Source organism: Plectropomus leopardus, chromosome 14, assembly GCF_008729295.1.
Source record: "Plectropomus leopardus isolate mb chromosome 14, YSFRI_Pleo_2.0, whole genome shotgun sequence".
Classification (NCBI taxonomy): domain Eukaryota; kingdom Metazoa; phylum Chordata; class Actinopteri; order Perciformes; family Serranidae; genus Plectropomus; species Plectropomus leopardus.
The window spans coordinates 22,402,730-22,425,220 of record NC_056476.1 but is presented as its reverse complement, the minus strand read 5'-3'; the positions used below and the strand labels follow the sequence as shown (position 1 = coordinate 22,425,220).

At 42.0% G+C, this 22,491-nt stretch overlaps 1 protein-coding gene across 3 annotated transcripts in view; it reads right to left on the bottom strand.

The window, feature by feature from the left end:
- The window catches only part of ralgapa2 (Ral GTPase activating protein catalytic subunit alpha 2), a 135,306-nt gene that overhangs the window by 15,530 nt on the left and 97,285 nt on the right, over window positions 1-22,491 (bottom strand). The window contains exons 39-41 of one of the 3 annotated variants that reach the window (XM_042500411.1): window positions 11,651-11,772; window positions 5,982-6,023; window positions 3,836-3,922 (exon numbers count right to left, since the gene is read on the bottom strand). In XM_042500411.1, coding sequence (XP_042356345.1) covers window positions 6,019-6,023; window positions 11,651-11,772 — 127 coding nt within the window. In that variant the 3' untranslated portion in view covers window positions 3,836-3,922; window positions 5,982-6,018. Of the gene's footprint in view, window positions 1-2,969; window positions 3,923-5,981; window positions 6,024-11,650; window positions 11,773-22,491 lie in introns of those variants that run through there. The other 2 variants (XM_042500410.1, XR_006106507.1) reach the window with 2 other exon arrangements.

Here is a 22,491-nt window from a genome sequence, read left to right as displayed (position 1 = left end):
AAGGCAGACTACAGGCAGCAGAGTAACACATGAAATAATACAATCGTGTAGTAATCACAGAGAATGCCTCTCTCCGAGAGGCTGGGACACCCAGACCTTGCCTGCTGTAAACTATCGCAGAGTCAATGATCGAGGCAAACAGCACAGAGCCGGGTGAAAATGAGGTAACATTATAGGCTCCTTTCTCTCTCACGCAGTTTTAGGCCTCCAATTACGGTCAAGTGCTTTTTCTTGCGTCTTTGTGTGACCCAGGCGAGGCAGGGCACCCGTAGGTGCTGCAACCATTGCACCTGTACCTCCTGGTGAGGCTCCATTATGCTGGCCTCCACCTAAGCGGGGCTGAGCAGCAGGGGAGACAGATGGGAAGAGGGTCAGGTTACCCCTGCTGCTGCTGCTGCCTGCACGGCTGGGCCAGGGTTAGAGAGCCCACACTGTAAAATCTGACAAGTTGATCTAACTTCAAATAATCTTGGAAACTTGTCTGCCTCAAAAAAGGAATGTATATATAACTTTTCATCTTACTTTATGTTTACTTTATATCTAATTGTTAAGTTTACTCAACGTTTAAAGTATTTACTTAATTTTGTAAAGTTGTTGCAACTTCAAAATAACAGGTGAAATCACCATGTTCTTTCTGTGTGTCAGCAACTTCAGTAAGTGAAGCCAGTCTGACTTAAGTCGATCATCACAAAGAGGATTTTGCAGATGAAGTTAGGAGATCTGCAAGTTCTGTTTCTGTTAACATGTTTAAGAGAATACAAATGTGACCGACTAGTCTGCAGAATATAGATTTATAGCACAGTAAACTTGGTTTACTGAAGTTGCTAAAACTTAGAAAGACTGGTTTTATTAAATTTGTCATCTGTATGTTGCAAAAACTTTGGAAAATAGGTATATTTTAAGTTAACTTATAAAGCAATTATAAATTAAGCCTAATAGTTACATTTACTTACATTTTTAAGACAATCAGTTCCCTAGATGCTTTTAAAGTAACTTCAACTTGTCAGATTTTACAGTGCATGGTAACAGAACACACACACAGAAATACACAGACACACACACAGATAAATCCCACTACTCTACAAAATCTGAGGTTACACAATTATCTGATGTGTTGTCAAAAACAGGACAAAGCTAAATAGAATTTCAATTTGATTTAATGAAATGTTTCAATTTTCACATTTCTAATAAAGATAGCAGGACTTCGGTCGTTAAAAACAGTTTGATATGTTGACAAGTCATGATGAAATCTTCAAGCTTTTTTTTTTTCCTCTTTCTCTTATACAAAGATTATGTTACAGGCATTAATATATTTATATTCAGAGGGCGTTCAAAGCCCTCAAATTTGACACAATGTACAAGGATTTCTAAAACGAGAGGAAAAAGAGAAGAAAAAAATGTACTAGGGCTAACACAAGCTCATTTTCTTCACGTATATAAGACACACAATCCTTTATCTTGGTCCAAACTAACAACTCCATCAACTACGCCACCAAATGGGGAGCACAGACCCTTTTCAACAGACATCATCTATAAGCCTACAATCTTCAGACCCTGGGCGGTTCCTTTAAGTGGCTTTGAGAGGGGGGAATAAAACCATAGATGTGATCCAGGCCGATATATATATCTATACATTCCTCAAAAAAAGCACAAAAAATGGTCAATACTCCAGCTGTTTGGATTCCCCATTTTCTGTTTGGGAAACAAACAAAGGGAGGCGACGTGTGAGAGCATGAGAGCATGAGGGGAAAGTAAGGCATAGTAGTGCAACAGATGGGGATAGTGTTGCAGCTTGGGTGGAGCCCTCAGAGGGTGTGAGTGTATATTGTGTGCGTGTGTGTGTGTGTGTGTGTGTGTGTGTGTGTATGGGGAACACCTGGCTACCATGACAACCTCGAGCGGGCAGGTTGGAGAAGAAGTAGTGCTGGCTTTGCTGTTGCTAGGAGGGCTGTTAGAGTTCAGCTCTGGCATGCCATCTAACCCCCCCCCCCCCCCCCCCCCCCACACACACACACAAACGCCTGTGGCCTCAGGAGGCGACATGTGGAGAGGATCATGGGAAAAAGGAGGTGCCACTTCCATTCACAGATAAAGACAGAGCAGCACTGTAATAAAGACTTAACAGAGAAACCCCACAATTTCAAATCCATCTGTTGGTGTTTTTGTTGTGGGCAGCACAAGACGCTGACCTTTAGAGACACGGGGGAGGAAAACACTTTGTTTTAGAGCGCTAACGAGGGAGACGTGATGCAGGGTGTCCATGGTTTGTCTCAGAGAAACTAAAATCTGATTACAGGGAGAGAAGGTGGTGTTGGACAGCATCTTTAGAGGACAGACATTACACAGGCACTGTGAGAAGCTCCCTCCAAAACTCTCTCTCTCTCACTCACACACACACACACACACACACACACACACACACACACACACACACAAACATAAACACAAACACAAACACAAACACACATACACCAGTGCATGGAGTTAAGATTCACCTGAGGCTCTGGCGGTATTTTTCCTCTAAACAGCACATGAATACAACAAGACAGCAAAAATAATTCATCAAATAGTCCTTTCTATATACATCAAGAAAAACAGCAAAATAAAATTTAAAGCAATTTGCATCCAAAGAACAAAGAGAAACATTCAATGCTAGTTAAATCAATGAGAGCGAGTGCAAAAAAAACAACAACAACAAAAAAAATATTGGTCGGGAACATTGGAATGTCGATGTCTTAGCTTCACAGGACGGGGGAAACTGATCGCAGAGGAAAGAGACAGGAGGAACTTATTCAATTACCGGACATAAGCCTATGTTAACGACATCAGAAAACAATTACAAACGCAGTCTTTTCTCATTCCAGCAGAGTTGCATAAATCAAATCATGACACAATCCATCGGAATTCATTTAAAAAGGAAAATTAGAGTGATAAAAAAAAAAACTTCAGCTCAAGTTAGAAAGACGTCATTGATTGTCCACTCTGGGTTCAAAACAATAAAAAAAAGAGAAAAAAAGACTCTGACTGCACATTACTGCAGGGACACAATGCTCAGGACGTCTGTGTAGTAGTGCAGTGAGTACAAATCATTTTGGGGAGGCGTTCCCCATGCATCAGTCTTTTCTCCTTTTGCAGTGTAAGGGAGAGGTTCCAAACTTACATGATCCAACTGAAGTGGTTTATCTTTGACACAGAAAGGTTGTGGCAGGTGCAGGAGGAGGTAAAAAGGCAGACACGTTTATAAATGGATAGCAATCTCTTGTGCAGTTTTAGCATGATGCCATTTACAGCTGTGTCATTCAGTGCTTTGTCACAGTAAGTGTTGAGACACAGAAACGGGGTGAAGCAGTCTCCCATTCCCTTACTATAGTAAGAACTTTTTATTCCTCTAGTGCATCGAGACTAGAAAACGAGAATAAAAATTTTTAATCACAGGTTGCATTAAGACTTCTCAGCTAAGTCTTCCTATGCTGAAGCTGAAACCACCAGGGTGAACATAAATAGCTTAGTCACATGTCCAGCTCGATTAAGCAGTTAAACAACACACAAATGGAAATGTATCAACGAAATCAACGATTGCCACTTAAATTAAAAATTGCAATATGCTCCAGTTACATGTTTATATGACACAAAATAAAACACACCAAAAAAAACAAAAAAAGAAAGAAAAACTTGCAGTCACGACTGGGTGTGTGAGGTTCTTTGAGAAAAGATTAAAGGCTGCGCTCAGGGGGGAGAGAAAGGGGGACCGGTTGAAGAGCTCAGTTGGAGGATTTGCTTATAGCGCTGGCTGATCGGCGGAGTTTCCCGGAAACTCGGTTCTTTGTGGCACGGGGCATTGTGGGAGAAACCTGGTCAGCCTGGGCGTCCGTCGTTGCTGTGGTGTTTCCGGCTTCGGTGCTCACGCTGCCGGTGAAGGAGCCTGGGAGAGAGATGGAGGGAGAGTTTGGAGGTAGAGAGAAACAAAAAAGACAACGATGGAGAGAGACAGAGTCGGTTAGATGCGTCTGGGGTTCATTGGTCTTTGTGCGATTGTTTATCCCAGCATGCTTTGTCATGCACGTGGCTGCTCCCACAACCAAGATTACCCAGTTTACAGGATTTTCACCAACATTCACAAAACTTCCAATGCAAACTGTAAAAAAAAGTCAAGATTCAAGTTTCTTCTATCCCTTAATCACGAGAATAAATGTGAGGAATTTAAATATTTCAGAAATGACATGCCTTTTTCACATGCTGTTGTAAAGCAAAGCTTGTTAAAAGAGAAGCTGCCTTTTCTTCCCTATACAGTTTTTCAGATGCTTATAGGATTTAAAAAACGAGAGGTAACCTTTGTAGCTACGGGCAAAAGGAAAAAAAAGTATTCAGTTCACAGTGTGACAGCAGAACACTTTGAATGAAAATAAAATTGCACATTATGCTCTTGTTGTGAACATGTGGAGCCTTCCCATTGTCAAGTACTGTCCTCTTTCAAAAAAACTTCACATCGATGATTAGGGGATGGCAAACAGTAATAAGCCCGGAGGTGGGCATGGATCGCCGGAGAGGACAATCAAGTATTGTGAGCGTCGCCCTGACTTCTACAGTGTGCCCTGACCAAAACCCAGACCGATGGGCCCCCCTCCGCCTCTGCCCCCATGCCTCGAGTTTAAACAACTTTTCTGCTTTGTCGAGATGGCATCTGGTTGCCTATTTTCTTTCCTATCCTTTTATTTCCTGCCATTTTTTTCCGAGGCATCTCAAGTTGCAGCGGCTAAAAGGAATGGCAGATGGCTGGAGTAACAGACACTCAGCAGCACAGTGGACACCGGCAGCATCCGGGGCCGCGGCTCGCAGGGAGAGGAGGGCTGGGCTGTGGATGAAACATCGGGCGTGTGTATTGTGAAGGGCTAGAGGGGAGGTGAGGGGGTCCGAACATGAAATCTGCATATGAATATAAAAAAGGGCCGGGCTTGGCTAAAAATTGGGGCTGGCCTCACGGATGGAGCAAAATCCTGCATTCCCGTATTCTCATTCCTACAGTTTTATAAACTGAACTCCATGTGCTGCGTGATAGACAGGAAGAGGGCAACCACCTATTACAGCTAATATACACAGACAATAGTGAGGTACGGTTCACCACCCACTCAACAGACTTCCCTTTTCGTTTAGCGCCCATTAAAACATGCTGCACTAAACAGTCATCAATCCCACTGTGGCACTTAATGACTGCGGTTGCATCAGTTTCTAAATGACGTTCATCACTATATGACCTTATTCAAGAATTCATTTTCATATCAAGTGAAAAAATAACCCAGATACAGAAAAGGCTAATGTATCGTTATTGTCGTCACTATAACAAAGCATTTCCGCTCCTTACACAACGCGGCGTGCCGTACGGTGAGGTTAATTTCAGATGAAAAGAAGGAGGGAGAGACTGAGAGCGAAAGAAAACAAAGAGGGTCTTTAAATGGCCCTGCCATCCCATTGGTCCCCTCTGCCGCAGTTCAAACAAGGCTTTAGATGACAAAGACGTCTTCCAGTGCGGCAGGTGTTAGTCTCAGAGTCTGCCCCAGGCAAACAGGCACACTCCAACAGGAGGAAATGAGGAGGGTGGAGGGATTCGGGGGGAAAGAAAAAAAAGGAAAGAAAGAAAAGTGTTTGCTGGGGGAAGAGATAAAGGCGCGCCACATGCAGAAGCGAGGGCCAGAAGTGTAGCCGTATTGTTCATGCTGCTACTTAGTCAGGTGCTAATTGTCCCCACCGTGCATCACTTTCAATTACCAGCCTGGCCTAAACAGTAGGACACCCCCCAAATAAACAGCCTAGTTTTTCTGTCCCCTTCCCTTTGTCAGAGCACTCAGTAAATAAAGCTTGGTTAGTGCTGAATGAAAAAGAGGAAGAGTGGGTGGATGGGGGAAACAGCCAGGATGAGTGATCGAGCGAAGGGGGTAGGTAGGCCGCTGGACGGAAACAAGCTTCCGGTCTGACTCGGGGCTTACCTTCGCCATACACAGTATTTGGACCTTTAAGATATTTTTAATCTAAAAGGGAAAAACAGAGTAGAGCATCATGTGAGAGAGCAGTGGACACACACCAAACCAAACTGCAGCAGGATACGACACAACGCTGCTGAAAAGTCGGTGATATGAGCGTCTGAGCAGAGGGGTGTTCAGACAGCTTGTGTGGCGTCGCGGTTAGTCGTCACTGGAAGGTTTAAAAGTCAGACAAGGTTAGCTGATTCGGTTGATGAGTTAATCAAGAAGTGCCTTTTTCTTTCTGAAGATAGCTTTAAGGCCCTAATGTCTGATGGTATCTGATGAATCTGTCCTGTTTCATAGATTTCAAAGTCAGGACAATTTTGAAATCCAAAGCATGTCTGACAGACAGTTGACATAGCAACAACAGAAACATTTAACAGCAGTTATACAACCATGATCCCAAAAAAAGGTAAGACACTGCAAAACTTCAATGAAAACAGAATGCAATGATTTGCAAATCCTTTTTGACCTATGTCCACTTGAAAACAGTACACAGACAAAATATTTTATGTTCAAACTGATAAATTCCCCCCAAAAAAGTTTTTTTTTTGGGAAATATACACTCCCTCTGAGTTCGATGCATGCGACACGTTTCAGAAAAGTTGGGACGGGGTATATTTACCACTGTGTTATATCATCATTTTCCTTTAACAACACTCAGCAAGTGTTTGGGAGTTCAGGACACTAATCGAAGTCTTAGATGTCAAATTCTTTCACATTTTTTCTTGATATACAACTTCAGTTGCTCAACAGTTCAGAGTCTCTGCTGTCATTTTTGCACTTCATAACGAGTTGCACATCTTCAGTAGGAGACAGATCGAGACTGCAGACAGGCCAGACTAGTTCTCTGACTCTTTTCTCTTTCTCTTTTCTCTCTTTATGACACCATGCTGTTGGCATTGTTTTGCTGGAATAAGCACGGACGTCTCTGAAAATGATGTCTTTGGGATGGCAGCATATGTTGCTCCAAAACCTGTTACTTCCAGCATTCATGGTGCCTTCACAGACTAAATTAAAAACCAAAGCTAAATTTCAGACTGAAAAAACAGTAACGTTAATAAGTTTGAACATTACATATCTTGTTTCTGTACTGTATTCAATTGAATATAGGTCAAAAAATATTTGCAAGTCATGGCAGTCTCTTTGTATTTACATTTTATACAGCATTCCAACTTTTTTGGAATCGCGGCTGCACTATAAGAGAGGGTTAGGGTGAGAGAAAAAGATGCTGGGGGACTTAAGAGTCATGGGAGCTTTTAAGTTGTTTTATCCACCAGAGAGAACTTTTGCTTTCTTGTGTTTCTTCATCTAAAAAGTTTAAAGGATGAAAACACACAACATAAAAAAATTAATAAAAACTGAGCAAAGCAGTGCATGTGTAACACAACACGGGCAGAGCACTGTGGAACAAGTCTGTATGACAGATGGACAAGCTCATGCAGGAGGCCATGATGCTGGTCTGAAAGGTGAGTGAAGTTGCATTCGGGATCATGGAGGGCGTGGCTGTGGATGACACTGACAAGCAAAATCGATAAAGAGATGGCAGGAGACGGCTGAGGTTAAATGTCTTGCAAAACACTGCAGGAGTGCTTTATTTAGCAATTAGCATGCAAAATCTGTACTTGCAATCCAGCCCTACTTTGCTTTTAAAAAAAGGGCTAAATCAAGCGCAACCTCCTGTTATTTGATGGTAGCTGGGTTTTCACAGTGACCTAAAATGAATGAATGAATGGATGTCAGTGGGCTGTGGCTGGGCGTCATGCCTAGTGTGGAGGAAGCAGGCAGAGTCTTACAGTCCAGTTTGGCCCAGGGGTACTCCATGTCCCAAACCATCCCCGGCCAACGCCTGCACGCTGTCATGGAGCATGGATGACATGTTAGTGGCAGCAATGGGAGCCAGAGCAGGATGGACAGACAGATGGATGGACAAACTCGCATACAACAACAACAACAACAACAACAACAACAACAACAACAACACCACACACACACACACACACACACACACACACACACACACACACACACACACACACACACACACACACACACAAACACAGGAGGCATGGAAGGGCAATACAGCACATTAAAGAAGGGTGAGAATGAGAGCAGTGTCAGCCAGCCATCACTGCTACATTGAAGCTATGCATGATGTGACACAGAGGATGAGGGGCGATGACTACAACTACAGAGGATACTTAGATGCCTTATACATGTGGCCTAAAACATTAACCCTTTGACACCTGAGCAAATTGGCTTGATTTCTTTTAAAAACATGGAAAGAAGGCAATGACAAAAGAAGGAAAAAAATAACCCTGAAATGATCAAGAAATTTGTGAAAAAGTACAAGTAGATTACCTGAAAATTAGAAAAAAGCATGCAAAGATGACCAATGAAAATGACCAAGAAAAATGTGCTGATTTTTTGTAATTTTGTAACATAATTTGAAATATGTAATTACGACATAAAGAAACTTTTTACCTGGCTTTTCCCCCTGGACATTTCCCCAAGGTTTTTGAAAATAATTTTCTAAATTTACACATTTCTTGAAATTTGTAGGACATTTCTTGTCCAGTTGCTCATTGTCTTTTTCCCCCATGTTTTTGAAAGAAATCACACTAATTTGCTCAGGGTTCCAAGTTTTAAATACTTGTGAAAAGCGTCTGAAACCAGAACAAGAAAAGTGATGTCGCTTCAGGTTTCAAAGGGATAAATACATCATGCCTATGTTTTTGAAAAGCTACCAGGCAACTGTTAGTTTATGATAAAAAATACATGAAAACACACACAAATAAGTCGCTGAGAGTAACTGCCCAATTTAACTCATCAACAAGTTGATGATAGACAATTAATTTTCATTTTTTTGACATTGAATAATTGTTTGTTATTTTTTGCAAGCAAAAAACCCAAACATTCACTGGTTCTAACTTAGAAAACTGTTCGATTACTATTTTAAAAAAAAAAGAAGAAAGAAACTGCTGTTTTCAAAATAAAGGCATATCCAAAAGTGCATTGCTATGCATTGCTCTTTTCTCTTGGTATTGATGATATTGTAGCACTGAATTGATAAATAATTTCAGATACATGTATGTTATACTTCTCCCTTTAAGCATATTGTAATTCAGGTGGTTTGACAGAAAACTAGACTTCTGCACCTCCTCTTGGCTGTTTTTAGGCTTCAGATGACTAGAGACTCTGACTAATCAGAAGTCATTTCAGAGAGAGGGAGATCCTACTGGCGGTTCTACAAATCAGATGTGTATGCATTTCCCTTTCAATAGTGAAAGCCTGATTCATTGGCTGAAAATCCTACAGAAAAAGTTGGCTCCTCCAGCAATGGTATCAACTGCTTACACTGTAAAGCAACCACAAAAAAGGAAGATGGACTTGACAAAAAGAGACACATAATGACAATGACACTAAATGAAAAGAAAAAAAACCCAACTCATATTGGCGGCGCACTTCAGAAATGGAGTTAAATGTTTGCTAATAGTTTAGCCTCCAGTTAACTGTAGCAAAAGGCTCACGGCTACGGCTGTGTCAAGCTAAAGTTTTGGAGGGTAAGGAGCTCACGGACCTCATTGTTTTCCCAATGTGCATACATTTTTATCTGCTGCCTCCTCTTTCATTTAGCTGCTAACTACTGCTAGCCGCTTTTTAACTCAAAAATGACACCTGTCCTGCTCATGGTTCTGTCCTGACAGCTGTTCCTTTTACAAAGATGCACTATAGGTGCAGTTATTACATTCTATGCTGGTAAAAAAAGCACGACAGCTCTGTCCCCCATTTCATGATCGTACGTTGTTTTTTCTTCCAGAGAATGACGAAGTGGCATAACAGAGTAATACTCCTGCCTTGAACAGGCAATGTATAAGTGGCTACAGTGTGTCACGTTAAAGGGCTTTACAGGCCCACATTCCTGCAGAGAAAACAGTAAAATAATTCTCATGAAACTGCTGTTGTTGAATAATGGCATCGAGATCGCAATCACAACCAGGATGTGTGAAATGAATAACTAGTGCTTGTACGAGTTACTGTATGAAGCACGTGCATATACTGTTGCTTGTCTGGTGGGAGGGATTTTATTTAATTTTGGCATTTCTTTTTAATCACAGCTCTGGGTTTGAGCTATTCTCATCCACTTTTTCTGAAAGTGGGCCAACAGATGAATCGGACAGTATTTAAGAGGTCCAATACCAGCAGCAAAGGCAACATGTGAAATTATTCACCAGCACTGTTACAATGGTTTACGTACAGGGAAGTAACTGTGTTACAGACAGACACCCACACGCACGCCTCCTCGTATTAATCTAGTAATCTATTTACATGCATAGATTCTGGAGAAATACAGATTGCCGTTCAGAACGAGTTTCCGCAGCAGCGAGGGTGACACACCAGCCTTACAGACTTCATTATGTTATGGCCTCTCACATTAGCTGCAGAACATATCCCATGCTGTGAAACATTATTCTCAAGCCTGGTTAACCTCTCTAACCTCTCTCTCTCAAGCCACAAAGGAACTCATGGTTGAAATAGCCCACAATGTAGATTTTCTTCCTCTCTAGTTTGCGTTCACAAGCTCCCCCTCCTCTATATCTCTCTGCATGTGTATCATTTTTTCCCTCAGTCCTTCCCTGAATGCAGGTTTGGTGCTGGTGATGAGACGAGGTAATGAGAGGTCAGTCTGGGGAGATTTTACACCTCTGCAGGGAGATGGGCAAACAGTATGGCAACGTAGCTGACACACCTGCCGTCTGAGGACCTGAAGTCTCCCACACACACACACACACACACACACACACACACACACATGCGCACACAGTCTAGAACATTCAACATTTAATTCTCACATGCCAACATACAGGATGAAAATATTACATACGCCCTTAAAACATATGAGCACTGACAGATGTGAAAATGACGAGACATCTGTGGTGTGGTATTGTGGAGTGCTCTCCATGTCAAAACAGAACGTGTGTCGGGATCCAATAGAGTGGAAAAGTGCAATCCCGTATTGATTTCAGTGCTGTTGCAGATCGATCAGAGCTGGTGCAAGTAGGAAGAACAAGATAAGACACGTTTTCCATTGTATTCATCACGGGCTGATAAGAGTGCTGTGCTGACATTCGCGTGCGGCTGTTTGTCAGTCGACTCTCCTAAGTGTCTGCGAACGAGCTCATGAAGATGCGCGCGCACACATACACTCTGCAACCTCCATTTAACAAGGCTGCTTATATTCATAGGAAAGTAATTGCACGGAAAGATGCAGTTTGAAACAAGAAGAGATGAACAAAGTGGCGTGAGAGGGGGCTCGAGGAAGTGGGGAAAGCAGAGTGTTTGAAGTCAGTCTGATGGCGTGAAGAGCCTGGCTATGTCGTTTGATATTCATCAGCGAGCGTAGGCGTGGAAGGAGAGTGGAGAAAAATGAGGGGGGTGGAGGAGGTGAAGGGGGCAAACAGGTGTGTTGTGGAGGAGAAGGAGGAGGAGGAGGAGGAGAGACTGAGGCAGGAAAAGAGATGACGAAGAAGGGGGAAAGAAGGCATGGGAGGAAACTGCCCAAATGTGACGAAGCACATTGGGGAGGAAGTGGCCATGGAGTGGAAAGAGGTGCAGTGCTGTTCATTTCTCACCTGTCCCACTCATTGGATAGCCAGGAGAGGGGGAGAAGACCTGCGAGGCAAAGTCTTCAAAGGTCATGACCTCTCTGTGGTTCTGGACAATAGCCTCTAGGTAGAGCGCCCGCTCCTCATAGCTGGTTGGCACCCATTAAGGAATAAAACATGTTGGGGAAAAAAAAGATAGCAAGGCTGCGTCAACATTTTATTAAATCTACAGCACTGTGCTTAAGTCTTAGGCAACCCCAAAATTTAGCCCAACTTTGGAGTGTTATTCCGTCCCGTTACTGCGAAGCTAGCGTGACATGGCTGATTCCAATGGATTCCTTAAGTATTGATGTTTCATGTGATACCAGTATCATCAGTCTCATCATCTTTAAAACTCAGCCCTGTACAGCCTCTTTAAGACAGGAAAGTTGGCCTGCGGTTAAAAAATGAATGCGTTAATTACAGACTTTAATTGCAACACGTTAATGCTTACAGCCGTACTAAGGCATTGTACATGTTCTCTGTATTCTTTGTATCTTAATAAAAAGACAGAGACATATAAACATATATCCCTTCATTACAACTTTGCTGTCACAACAAAACTATGGTGGCCTTGGACTTTTGCACAGTACTGTCATACTCACACAATAATCACATTTCAGAATGTCAGCAAAACCATTCGTACATATCCCACACTTCAAGTTACATATGAGATTTTTTCACTGCTGCGCTGCATATACATGTACTGTGAGAGTGTGCTGGGTGAGCGAGAGGCAGCGGCAGGGCAGCTCCATCATCAGCAAACCCAGCCAGAAGCAAAGATGGAACAATCAGCCATGCCACACAGCCCCAAATGAGAAAGCAGTCTCCAAAATAATCATAAAAAAAGAAAGAAAGAATACATCACTACTGGCGTGATGCTCCACAACCTCTCCTCCCCCTCTCGTCCCTCTCTTCTCTCTAATAGAACCCCTGCTGCAGGCAGCATGTCTAGGACCACCCTCCCCGATGTGCTGCCTGCCACTTCTCCGTGCCATCAGGGGGAAAATTGGAGCCATTTGAAATTCAGAGTGACAAGCAGTGACTGGAGCCTGGGCAGCCAGCATGCAGGATGGATGGCCGGATTTGAAATGGGAAAAGCTCAAATTAATAAATAAATAAATAAGCCTGCAAAATGGCTGCCGGGTGAGAGTGGAAAACATTCTGATGGCCATTATCATACCATTATCATAGATATATCGTGCTAAGTCTGTTGTGGAATGGAGGCAAATGCTGGATAAAATATGGTGTTAGGAAACTGTTGGAGTGAAAAGGTCTATCTGATGGCATAATGATAGTAAGCACTTGTGAGATTTAACTGTGTGTGTGTGTGTGTGTGTGTGTGTGTGTGTGTGTGTGTGTGCGTGCGTGCGTGCATGTTTGACAATGAGTCTGATTATTCTCACGGCTGTCTGTTGTGGCCGCGTTTCCTTGATAGACGACACCTTACAAATTGCTTGACAAACAGATGCATTCTCACTCTCTCTCTGTCACACACAGATCTCTAGTCGCTCAACACGGAGGCCCCCTCCCCCTCATCTCATTACAACTGCCAGGGTGGAGTGGCACTGGGCTGTTGCTGACGCCAAGGCTGAACCAGGCTGAGCGGAGATAGGCTGGACTGGGCCGAGAGGCTCTGGTCTGGGTTAGATAGATAGGACGAGACAGTGACTGGGCAGGGGGCCTGCTGTGGGCACATGCCGCCACAGCAGGGGCCAAGGCAGCCATGACCAATGGCTTTGAGGGAAGCGTGGCAAAGCGGGGGTGACGGGCACCTGAGCCGGAAGGCACCAGAGGGTAGGATGGCCAAGCTGCTCACGGGGACACACAGAGACGGACAGAGGGCAGGCTGAGACAAAGGATACGTAACATGGGGATAGGTTTGTATACTCAAGCAAATGGCAGTGATGTTTGGTTCCACACGCCCTATGAACCAAATAATTATAAGCCTTATTTTACACAGAGAATGTGCAATACAGCCATGATGAAGACCCTTTATTACGCCGGCTTGGCTTTTTAAAAACAGAACCAAACAACACAGGTGTCATGCCGCCCCAGTGTGACATTAGATAGCATGCTGGCTTTCTGGAAGAACAGGCTTGGGTGATATCATGGTGTATTTGGGGATTAAGAAAGGTATGTTTTTTAATACTGTCATAAATACAGGTGTTCCTTTGAACTCAATGTATGTAGTGCACAGCTCTACTGGTGGAGCAGGCAGCAGACCTGAAAGACACGAAGATGGATAAGTAACAGGACTGTAAACAGCAGGCAGATGGAGACCGTGGGGATGGCATTTTGTTTTTACATCAAACTTAGTCAAGTTAAAGGAATTATTCTGAGCAGACCAAAGCTCGTGATTATTGGAACTGTTAACTTACTAACAAGTACTAGCAAGAGTAAAAAAGATGCTTTGGCTGGGTTTTACTTTGTTTCTGTTGCGTTTGAATGTAGTGTGTTTTATGATGAGTTAAGGAGGCAATAAACCCATGTCAGTCTTCTGTGACTGAGAGAAACTTGAATTCAAAAGGTTTGCAGTTGTATTTCTCTGTTTAATAAGGAAAATAGATGTGAGAATATTACTCTTCCTAACATTTCTAGTTTTTTGGATATTTTTTCCTAGATTTTAATAATATTCTAATAGTTCTGCATTTTTAAAAACTAATTTTCATTTCATGTTTTTCATCACCTCTTACCAATTTCTTGCAATTTGTGGGACAATTCTTACTAAGTTGGTTATTGCCTGTTTCCCCCATGTTTAAACAAAATAATCAACAAATATGCTCACATTACAAAGGGTTGAATAGCTTGTGAAAGGCGTCTGGACGCAGCACAAGAAAAATTTTAAATCAGGTTTTAAGGGGTTAAACCGCAAATCGGCATCAATAGCTTAATTTAACCACTGAACATTAAAGTTGGAGAAAATAACTAATGAAGGAAGGTTGACACAAACAGAAGAAAACAGAAATACTAAAAAATAGACTTTCTCTGTGTACAATATTGGGGAAGTCTGCTCTGCTCAGTTTTGGGGAATTTTTTGTTACAAAATGAGATTTTTGGATAAATATGCAACATTTGGACGCTTGACGAGACAGTACACCAAGAAATCCATTAAAATAAAAGCTCATATTTCCTACCTTAAGTAGGAAAAGAGGAATGGAAAGACAGGGGCCAGGATCTCCATTTTGGAGATGCAGAGCAGCATGACTTTAAGCACGTAAAAGCACTTTCCTCTTGAGCTCTATATCTGTCTTCCAGTCATAGCCAGACATGCAACGTCACTGTTTTCTGTCACTTGCTGCAAAAGAGTGGGCATCCCAGTCTCTGCTGCCATGGTAACTTGGGTCACAGCTCTGTGTGGTGGGTCATATCCAGGCTTTTATGGATGACAGACAGAGAGAAAGGATGTTTGTAAAAGAACAAAATGTGCCCAGATAGGTGATAAGTGGAAGACAAAATATCATAGAAGGAAGGACTTAATGAAAAGAAATGAGAAAAAGTTAGGAGGCTAACAAATGAAAGACAAGGGGAGAACGAGGGGAGAATAAGAGAACCTCGGCACAGCGTGGGTCAACAGAGCCATATGGCTGTCCATTATCAGAGATGCAGATGACTGGAGGCCTGTTATTGAGATTCCTAAAGCAAATATTGACTCCAGCTGGAGCAGACGCTCTCTCTGACTCTGACACACGCCTCTCCTCCACTACTTCCTTCCGCTGCCCTCTATCCAAGTTAGACAAATGGATTATAGTGGGTGAGAAAAAAACTTCAAAGAATAAAATGAAGGCAGATCGTGTAGAATTATCAAGAGATGAGGGAAAAAATATGACAGGCTGCCAGGGAGAAAGACAGGCGATGAGGGAGGGAGACTAATAAAAGGTATTTTGGAGATGAGTGAAAGCAAGAGCTGTAATCAGCTCACTTAAGTAAATGTACGATGCTATCTGTGGGTAAAAAAATTGCAGCACAGATATCAGACCTGATGCACAGTGAGGGGTAATCTTGCCGCCTATTTCTCTCGCACTCCCTCACCTTTCTGTTTGTCTCTAATTACTAAGCCATGGGCACAGCTTGTTCCCCTGCATATGCACAGATGTGCCTGCCTCCATGCAGTAACTTAATCAAGGGACATGTCCAGAACAGTGACGCAAAGATTATGTCCATGTCATGGACACCAAACCCGCTGACACTGACCTACATTTGGAAAAAAAAAAAGTTGCATCTATTGCTGATGAGCGCCTGGCTAAACTGCATGACAAACTTCTCTGGAAAAATGGCTCACAAAATGTTAAACTTGATGAAAATGTTATGTTATAGGGTTCCTACAGCTTGAGGAAAGTAAAATTTAAGATGTTTTTAATCTAATTAAGAACTAAGCCTAAAACAACCACAACTGAAAAGAAAGATCAATAACGTCCAGGACACACTGCATGCGTGAACAACATGGGATGGCTAACTCGCTGAACTGCTGCGGTTCGCACACCTGCAATGTTCACACTGACCTCTAATTTCCACCAGATCAGTGTCCAGCTCCGATCCGTCACGTCAGACAGAGCAAATAGATTACACTTTAGTCTATGTGTTAATTTCCACTGGCCTCGCAGCGTTGCAGATCAACTCTGTCTCAGCTCCACTAATCCGGATCACTTTTTCTGGACTGACATAATGCGTGTGATTCTGTAATTACCATGGGATCTCCTCGGTCTCGCCCCTCCAGCTGATCCAGCAGTGGTGCGCCGTGCCGGACTCAAAACGCAACCGGTGAGAATTGATGGATGGGGGAGCACGAAGCAAAACCACAGCGGAACTGTAACGCAACTCACATGCAAGCAGTGGAAATCCTGGGTGACAGCGTTGTTGCTGCACAGCTGCCTGCTGCTGTAGCTACTCTATTTCTACAATCAAAAGTTGATACTCCACTTATTTGTGCAGCCGAGCAAGCTCCTGCATTATCAACAACACGATCATGCAAATATTTCACAATAAAAGCCTTATGTTAACAACGGAAGGGATTGTGAAATGGACATAGGAAAGGTTCAGTTTAAGTGTAAATATTTATATTTGTCATGTCTGTGACAGATGTAGAAACTGGAGTGAAAGGTGGCATAAAGTCAGTACAACCATAAAAAAAGATAAAAAAAAAACCAACTCTGTCTATTTTTAATGATTACCACACACGTCACATTGTAAAAATCGGTGACTTTCCACTACAGTTTCAATGTTTCCATCTGTCACAGACATAAGGAAATACAAATATATCTGGTCTACTCGACCTTTCTTATTTCTGTTTCAAAATAAGAGCCCTCTGACAAAGTTTCCATCGACAGAATCCCTTCAGTTGTTAACACGAGGCTCTCTATTGTGAAATATTTGCATGACCATGTTGTTGACAATACACTGACATGCAGCGCTTCATTGATAAGTGGAGTACTAGCTTTAATTGTGTAAATACATTAGTCATAGCAACAGGCTACTCTGCAGCGCCGAAGCAACAATGCTATCTGTGTGAACACCAAATGCATGCAAACTGCAGCAGTTCAGCAAGGTAGCTGTCATGACCTGCTTCTTTATACAGTGTGGCAAGGTGGTGTGGTTAGGGTTAGTCTATTTTGCCCAAATATTTACTGCGACATAAAACATAACTTTTTTGGTGACGCTCATGAGTAAGAGAGGAATTTGGTAAATTTTTATATTTAAAAAAATGCAACTTTACAATGCAACATCAGAAAAAAAGATTCATAAAACCTTTTTCCCATATCTGAGAAATTTCAAGATTTTTAAAAGATTGATTTGAGACATTTTAATGCAAATTTTAAGGTGTCATTATTTAGATTAATTAATTAAATGCCCTTTAAAACCTTTTAAGGATCCACAGGAAACCTTTGTTAGGATAGCCTCTCTGTTTGACAATATTATTGTATTCGCACAAAGCCCCACAATACTGTGTGCTATAAAAAATTCTCATACAGCAAGGGATGAAATACATAAAAAACAAAATGTAGACAGGTCTACATTTCCACAGATGGACTGCAACTCAAGTCACCCGTGACATAACTGTCATTTACAGCCGAACTGCGCGGACAAGCAAGACAAGCCGGTGTGTGGGAGGAGAGTGTGTTGCGCCACTTTGGGAATTTCCAAGGAACCCCTGCGTTCCAAGCCGCTGCATTCCTATTAAGGAGAGGAGAGGGAAACCAATGCAATGCCTATGGAGCGTGGCTACCATTGGGACAGTAATGACAAAAAAAAATCTTCCAGTTTTGAGTTAATGTGAAACAACTTTAGTTAGGCGACTGATGTCTACAGGCATGGCGGTTGTGGTTATGGCGTTATGAGGATGGGGAGAGAGTATTAGTTATAACAAGAAGAGCTCGAATCCAATCTATTAACTACAACACATTCTGGATAATGTGTTTTAGTGCATCTTCTAACACCCTGTCCTCTGCTTGCCCTCTTTTTCTTGATGACAAAGGAAGTGACTTGCATGTGGTACCTGAGTGTAGGTGTGTATCGAAAACTAGTCAAGTATGCATGAACACACAAAATGCAGCATACATGCCTAAAGAAGAAAATAAATGCTTGCACAAACACCACCAGAGACAGAGTCCGACAACAAGAAACCTGTGAAAATACATGTGCATGTGTATCTGAGTCAGCCTACGTGTACATGCATATGTATCTGTGGGTGTGTGCACGTATGTATACATATGCATGTGTGCTGTCCAGATGGCAAGGGGGTTGCTCTTGGGGGAATGGTTGGGGTCAAGCATCTTTGTGGATCAAAGCCAAGGTCAGGGCAGCTGCAGTGGCCCATGTTCAAGGTGAATGGAGGCCTCAGATGGCTCTTCATTAGCAGGCTGCTCCATCCCTGCTGGACCCCATCGGCCAACCGCCACCAACCCTCATCATCATTTCTCTCCCCTTTTTCTCCCTTTTTGTCCACAGGGACCTGTCCTGAAAATGCCTGTCCACTGGGATCCATTTTGAAACCCCACCCAGCGCATGCGGACACGTACACATGCTCGCACACAGGCATTTGTGCATAAGTAGGCACAACACACACTGACACCCTCCACCCCCCCACCACACACACACTGTTCCCGAAAAGAGTCTATGTTGACCTCTGAACTGGTGTCTCTCTGGAGAGCAGCATCCTGACCATCTAGCCTCCGTCTTTGTGTTGCTCAGTCCCCCTGCTGACAAAAGGCCTCACGCCACCACTGGCCTCTGACACACTCTGAACATCACACTGAACACACACAGCCTTTAAAACACACACAGCCAGCAGGGACCCCCATGGCTTCAGGAAGTAATCCTCAATTTAGAGGTAATCTGAATGCACACCGTTTGTATTCAGTTTTTTCTCAACACTTTTAATGCACAACCACCAGCAAATGTCAATCAACAGAGCAAGTATCAAAAATCAGCAACAATGTTTATCGCTTCCAACGCATGCTTGTAGGTGCTAGTAAAGGATACATAACTGAACAGCAAAACTATACTGATAAGGCAATATAGTTTTAAAGAAAAAACTTAATTTGCTACAGAACCACATCATGATTCCTTTAAACATTACACTGAACACCAAGCCATGAAATTCAAAGAGCTTCAGGCAGTCATATGAGACAGAACTGTGTTACAATACAGATTCTGGGAAAGATATTAAAGTGGAAAACGCTTATAGTGATCATGTCTGTCCAAGTCAAATTGATCACTAAAAGCGGATCATTACTATTATCAGCTTTTCTTATGTAGATCACCAAGAAATTGCCATTTATATATTTCTTACATGTATATAAAGTATTGACACTGACAGTTTCACTATTTTATTTTTTATTTCCTTTAATTTTGTTGTTGTATCCCTTTATTGTTTTTATGACTTTTTTAGTTTTTGGTCTTTTTTTATTTGCGGTAATTTATATTAACATTTTTTTTGTCCTGCATTTTGCGTTTTTGTCATCTTGTTTCAACTTTTTTATAACCAACCCTTAATTTAGCCTTGCTTATGTTTGGTAGGATTGTTTGGCTCTTTGTTGTGTTATTGACTTCTGAGCATACAGTTTCTGTTTTTGATCTGCATATCATGGCATTATTATTATTATTATTTCCCATATGTTACTGACTTTTTGAAAATACTACACAGCTGTTTCATTACCTGATCAGGCATTATTAATCCATGTCATGAGGGCGGCAACCACAGGTGCTTTCCCTGTGTGCATTACTTTTCTGTCTCATAAGCTTTGAGGTGATAACATTTTTATTGAGAGAAACTGACTTTCTTTTTCTTGTCAAGATTTCAACGCAGCAGCAACATCAGTTAGCCAGCTGGAAGAAGACGCTTTATGCTAGTCAAGTAGCCTAACACGGGAAATAAAAATATTAAAAAATTTATAACATTAATAATTAATATTCTAAAGATTATTAAAACAATTGTTTTTGTAGTTTTAAATGTTTTTTTTCCCTGTCATGTATAGAGAAGACCCAAAATGAACACTGTAAGCAGCATACTTGATTGACATTGAACCTTTTGGTAAGGGATGAGTCTGTTTTTTGGATCACTGTAACTGTGAACACTATAAGTGGTCTCCACTGTTAATGTAAGTAAAAGTTTAAGCCAAAGGTTCCCCCTGGAGTCATGTACGGACCATCACTGTGAAATGCAACATGCTTTGAAGCATCAATATTCTCTCCAGAGATGGCCATGTGGTCAGTCTCAGTAAATGTCACAGAGGTCTTGGTCAGGAGATGGTGAACCCAGTGACCACTGTGTGACATCCCATCTGGAGTTTGCCAAATGGAAGTTCAGGGATATTGAGAGTGTGAGGGGAGAAAAAACAATTTGGTCTAAATGCCAAGTGAACACCAGTGCTACATCTGGTGGAAACAAGATAACGCTCAACACCTCAGGAATACAATGCCAACAGCGAATTGCATTGGTTGCTGTAGGGATGGCTGTCAGTTGCAGGGACTGAGAGACTGGTCAAGACCAGAGTGGGTTCAGGCCACCTGCCCTTGTGAAGCTAAAATCTAAGACTTGTGATGAACAATTTGTACAATACAATGGAAGTTCTATAACGTCTTATAGTCTTAACTTTCATTTTGCAGTAATTGCAAAACTGAACAGAAATGAATGAGAAAGATAGATAGATCGGGACACACTCTCTCTCTCTCTCTCTCTCTCTCTCACACACACACACACACACACACACACACAAACACACACACACACACACACACAGAGTTAATCTGTTGATAAGGCAGGGCAGGAGGTGAAGGTCCAGATTAGGCAGAGGAGCATTAGAACAGGGTCTTAAGACGCCCCATACTGACATTTCACTACTTAAGCTCCATTTCTATCCACTTCTAAGGCACAGAAGTCAGATGATGCGTGCAGGGAGGGTGCCTGCCCCCTCCCCTTTTGACAAAGATGTCCCTATCATGTTTAGCGCCCGAGACGGAAATCTCTCTGCTTAATGAGGAAGTTTTCATGCTGAAGTCAATTCAAATTTATTTATACTATATCACAACTCACAAATTTGCCTCAAGGGATTCAAATTTTGTTCAGCATACTACATCCTCTATCCTTCGAATACAGTATCCTCATAGGCAGGACAAACATGGATAAACAGTAGACTTAATAGAGTAATTGAGACCGAAACAGACCCACCGGAAGGAGAGTAGCATACAAGGCCTGTCATAATTGAAGAAGAAGCAACTAACTGAAAATTAAGGCAAAAGTTTAATTTAAAGGCCTTAACAGAGTCACACGGTCCTGCAGCCTACTGATTTGTTTTTTTTTAACTCAACAAAATATGACATTAATTGACAAAAAAAGAAAAAAAATAATTTGAGCCATATTTCATATGTAAAAAAAGGCGGTCTTGTGATTTCTTCAATGAGCTGATCAAAAGCAAAATCACATAGTTGTTCAGTGTAACTGTCACCAGATCAAATTGGTGTTTATGTCCAGAGGGGCTAATGACCATCATCTCTATTTAATTAGTTTGTGAGTAAGGAAATTACATGACAGTAATTTTGTCACAGCAGACAAACAGGGCTCTCATTGAATAATTTGGGATTGATCTTCTACCTTCACAGGTACACACAGGTGAGTGTCATCAGCATAGCAGTGGAAATGAATTCCATGACTGCATATAATTTGGCAACTGGGTGAAATACATGTAAATGAGCAGAGGGCCAAGAACAGAGACCTGAGGTACTCCATGTTTTTCAGATTTGCACATTTTGATGAGTATGATCAAAGAAAATGCATTGTGTTCTTTTAGATAAGTAACACATTATCTATTTGAGTGCCAGGCAGAGGTGCCAAATCGAATTTTCCAGTCAGTCTAGGAATATTCAATGATCAATAGTGCCAATGGCTGCACTGAGATCCAGTAAAAGAAGTACAATGTCTCAGAGAACAATATTCAGAATTGTAGGTCCCAGAAATGGCCAGAGATCTTTAAAAAAGTTTAGCTAGTAGGGGTTGGATTATGCAGGTTTAGTTTCAAAATTTGTCAGGACATAAGAGTTGGAAGTGGGGAACTAATGTTGTGCATTATCTCATTTATCTGCAAGAAAAAAAAAAGGACCACTTGAAAAATTAGCACCTTAGCCGATTCGACATGCTGAATTGACTAAAAAAAGCTGCCAAGAGTCGACTTGTGCCAGTGTTAGGGGACACACCACAAAAACTTAGGTGACAGATGCTCAGTGACGACCTGACATTGACCAGTGGCTGACCGTCTGCTCGGTGTGTCAGGGCCATAACACGGAAATAAAATCTTTGCCATGCATGGAGGAAAAAACACTCCTACGCACTTCGG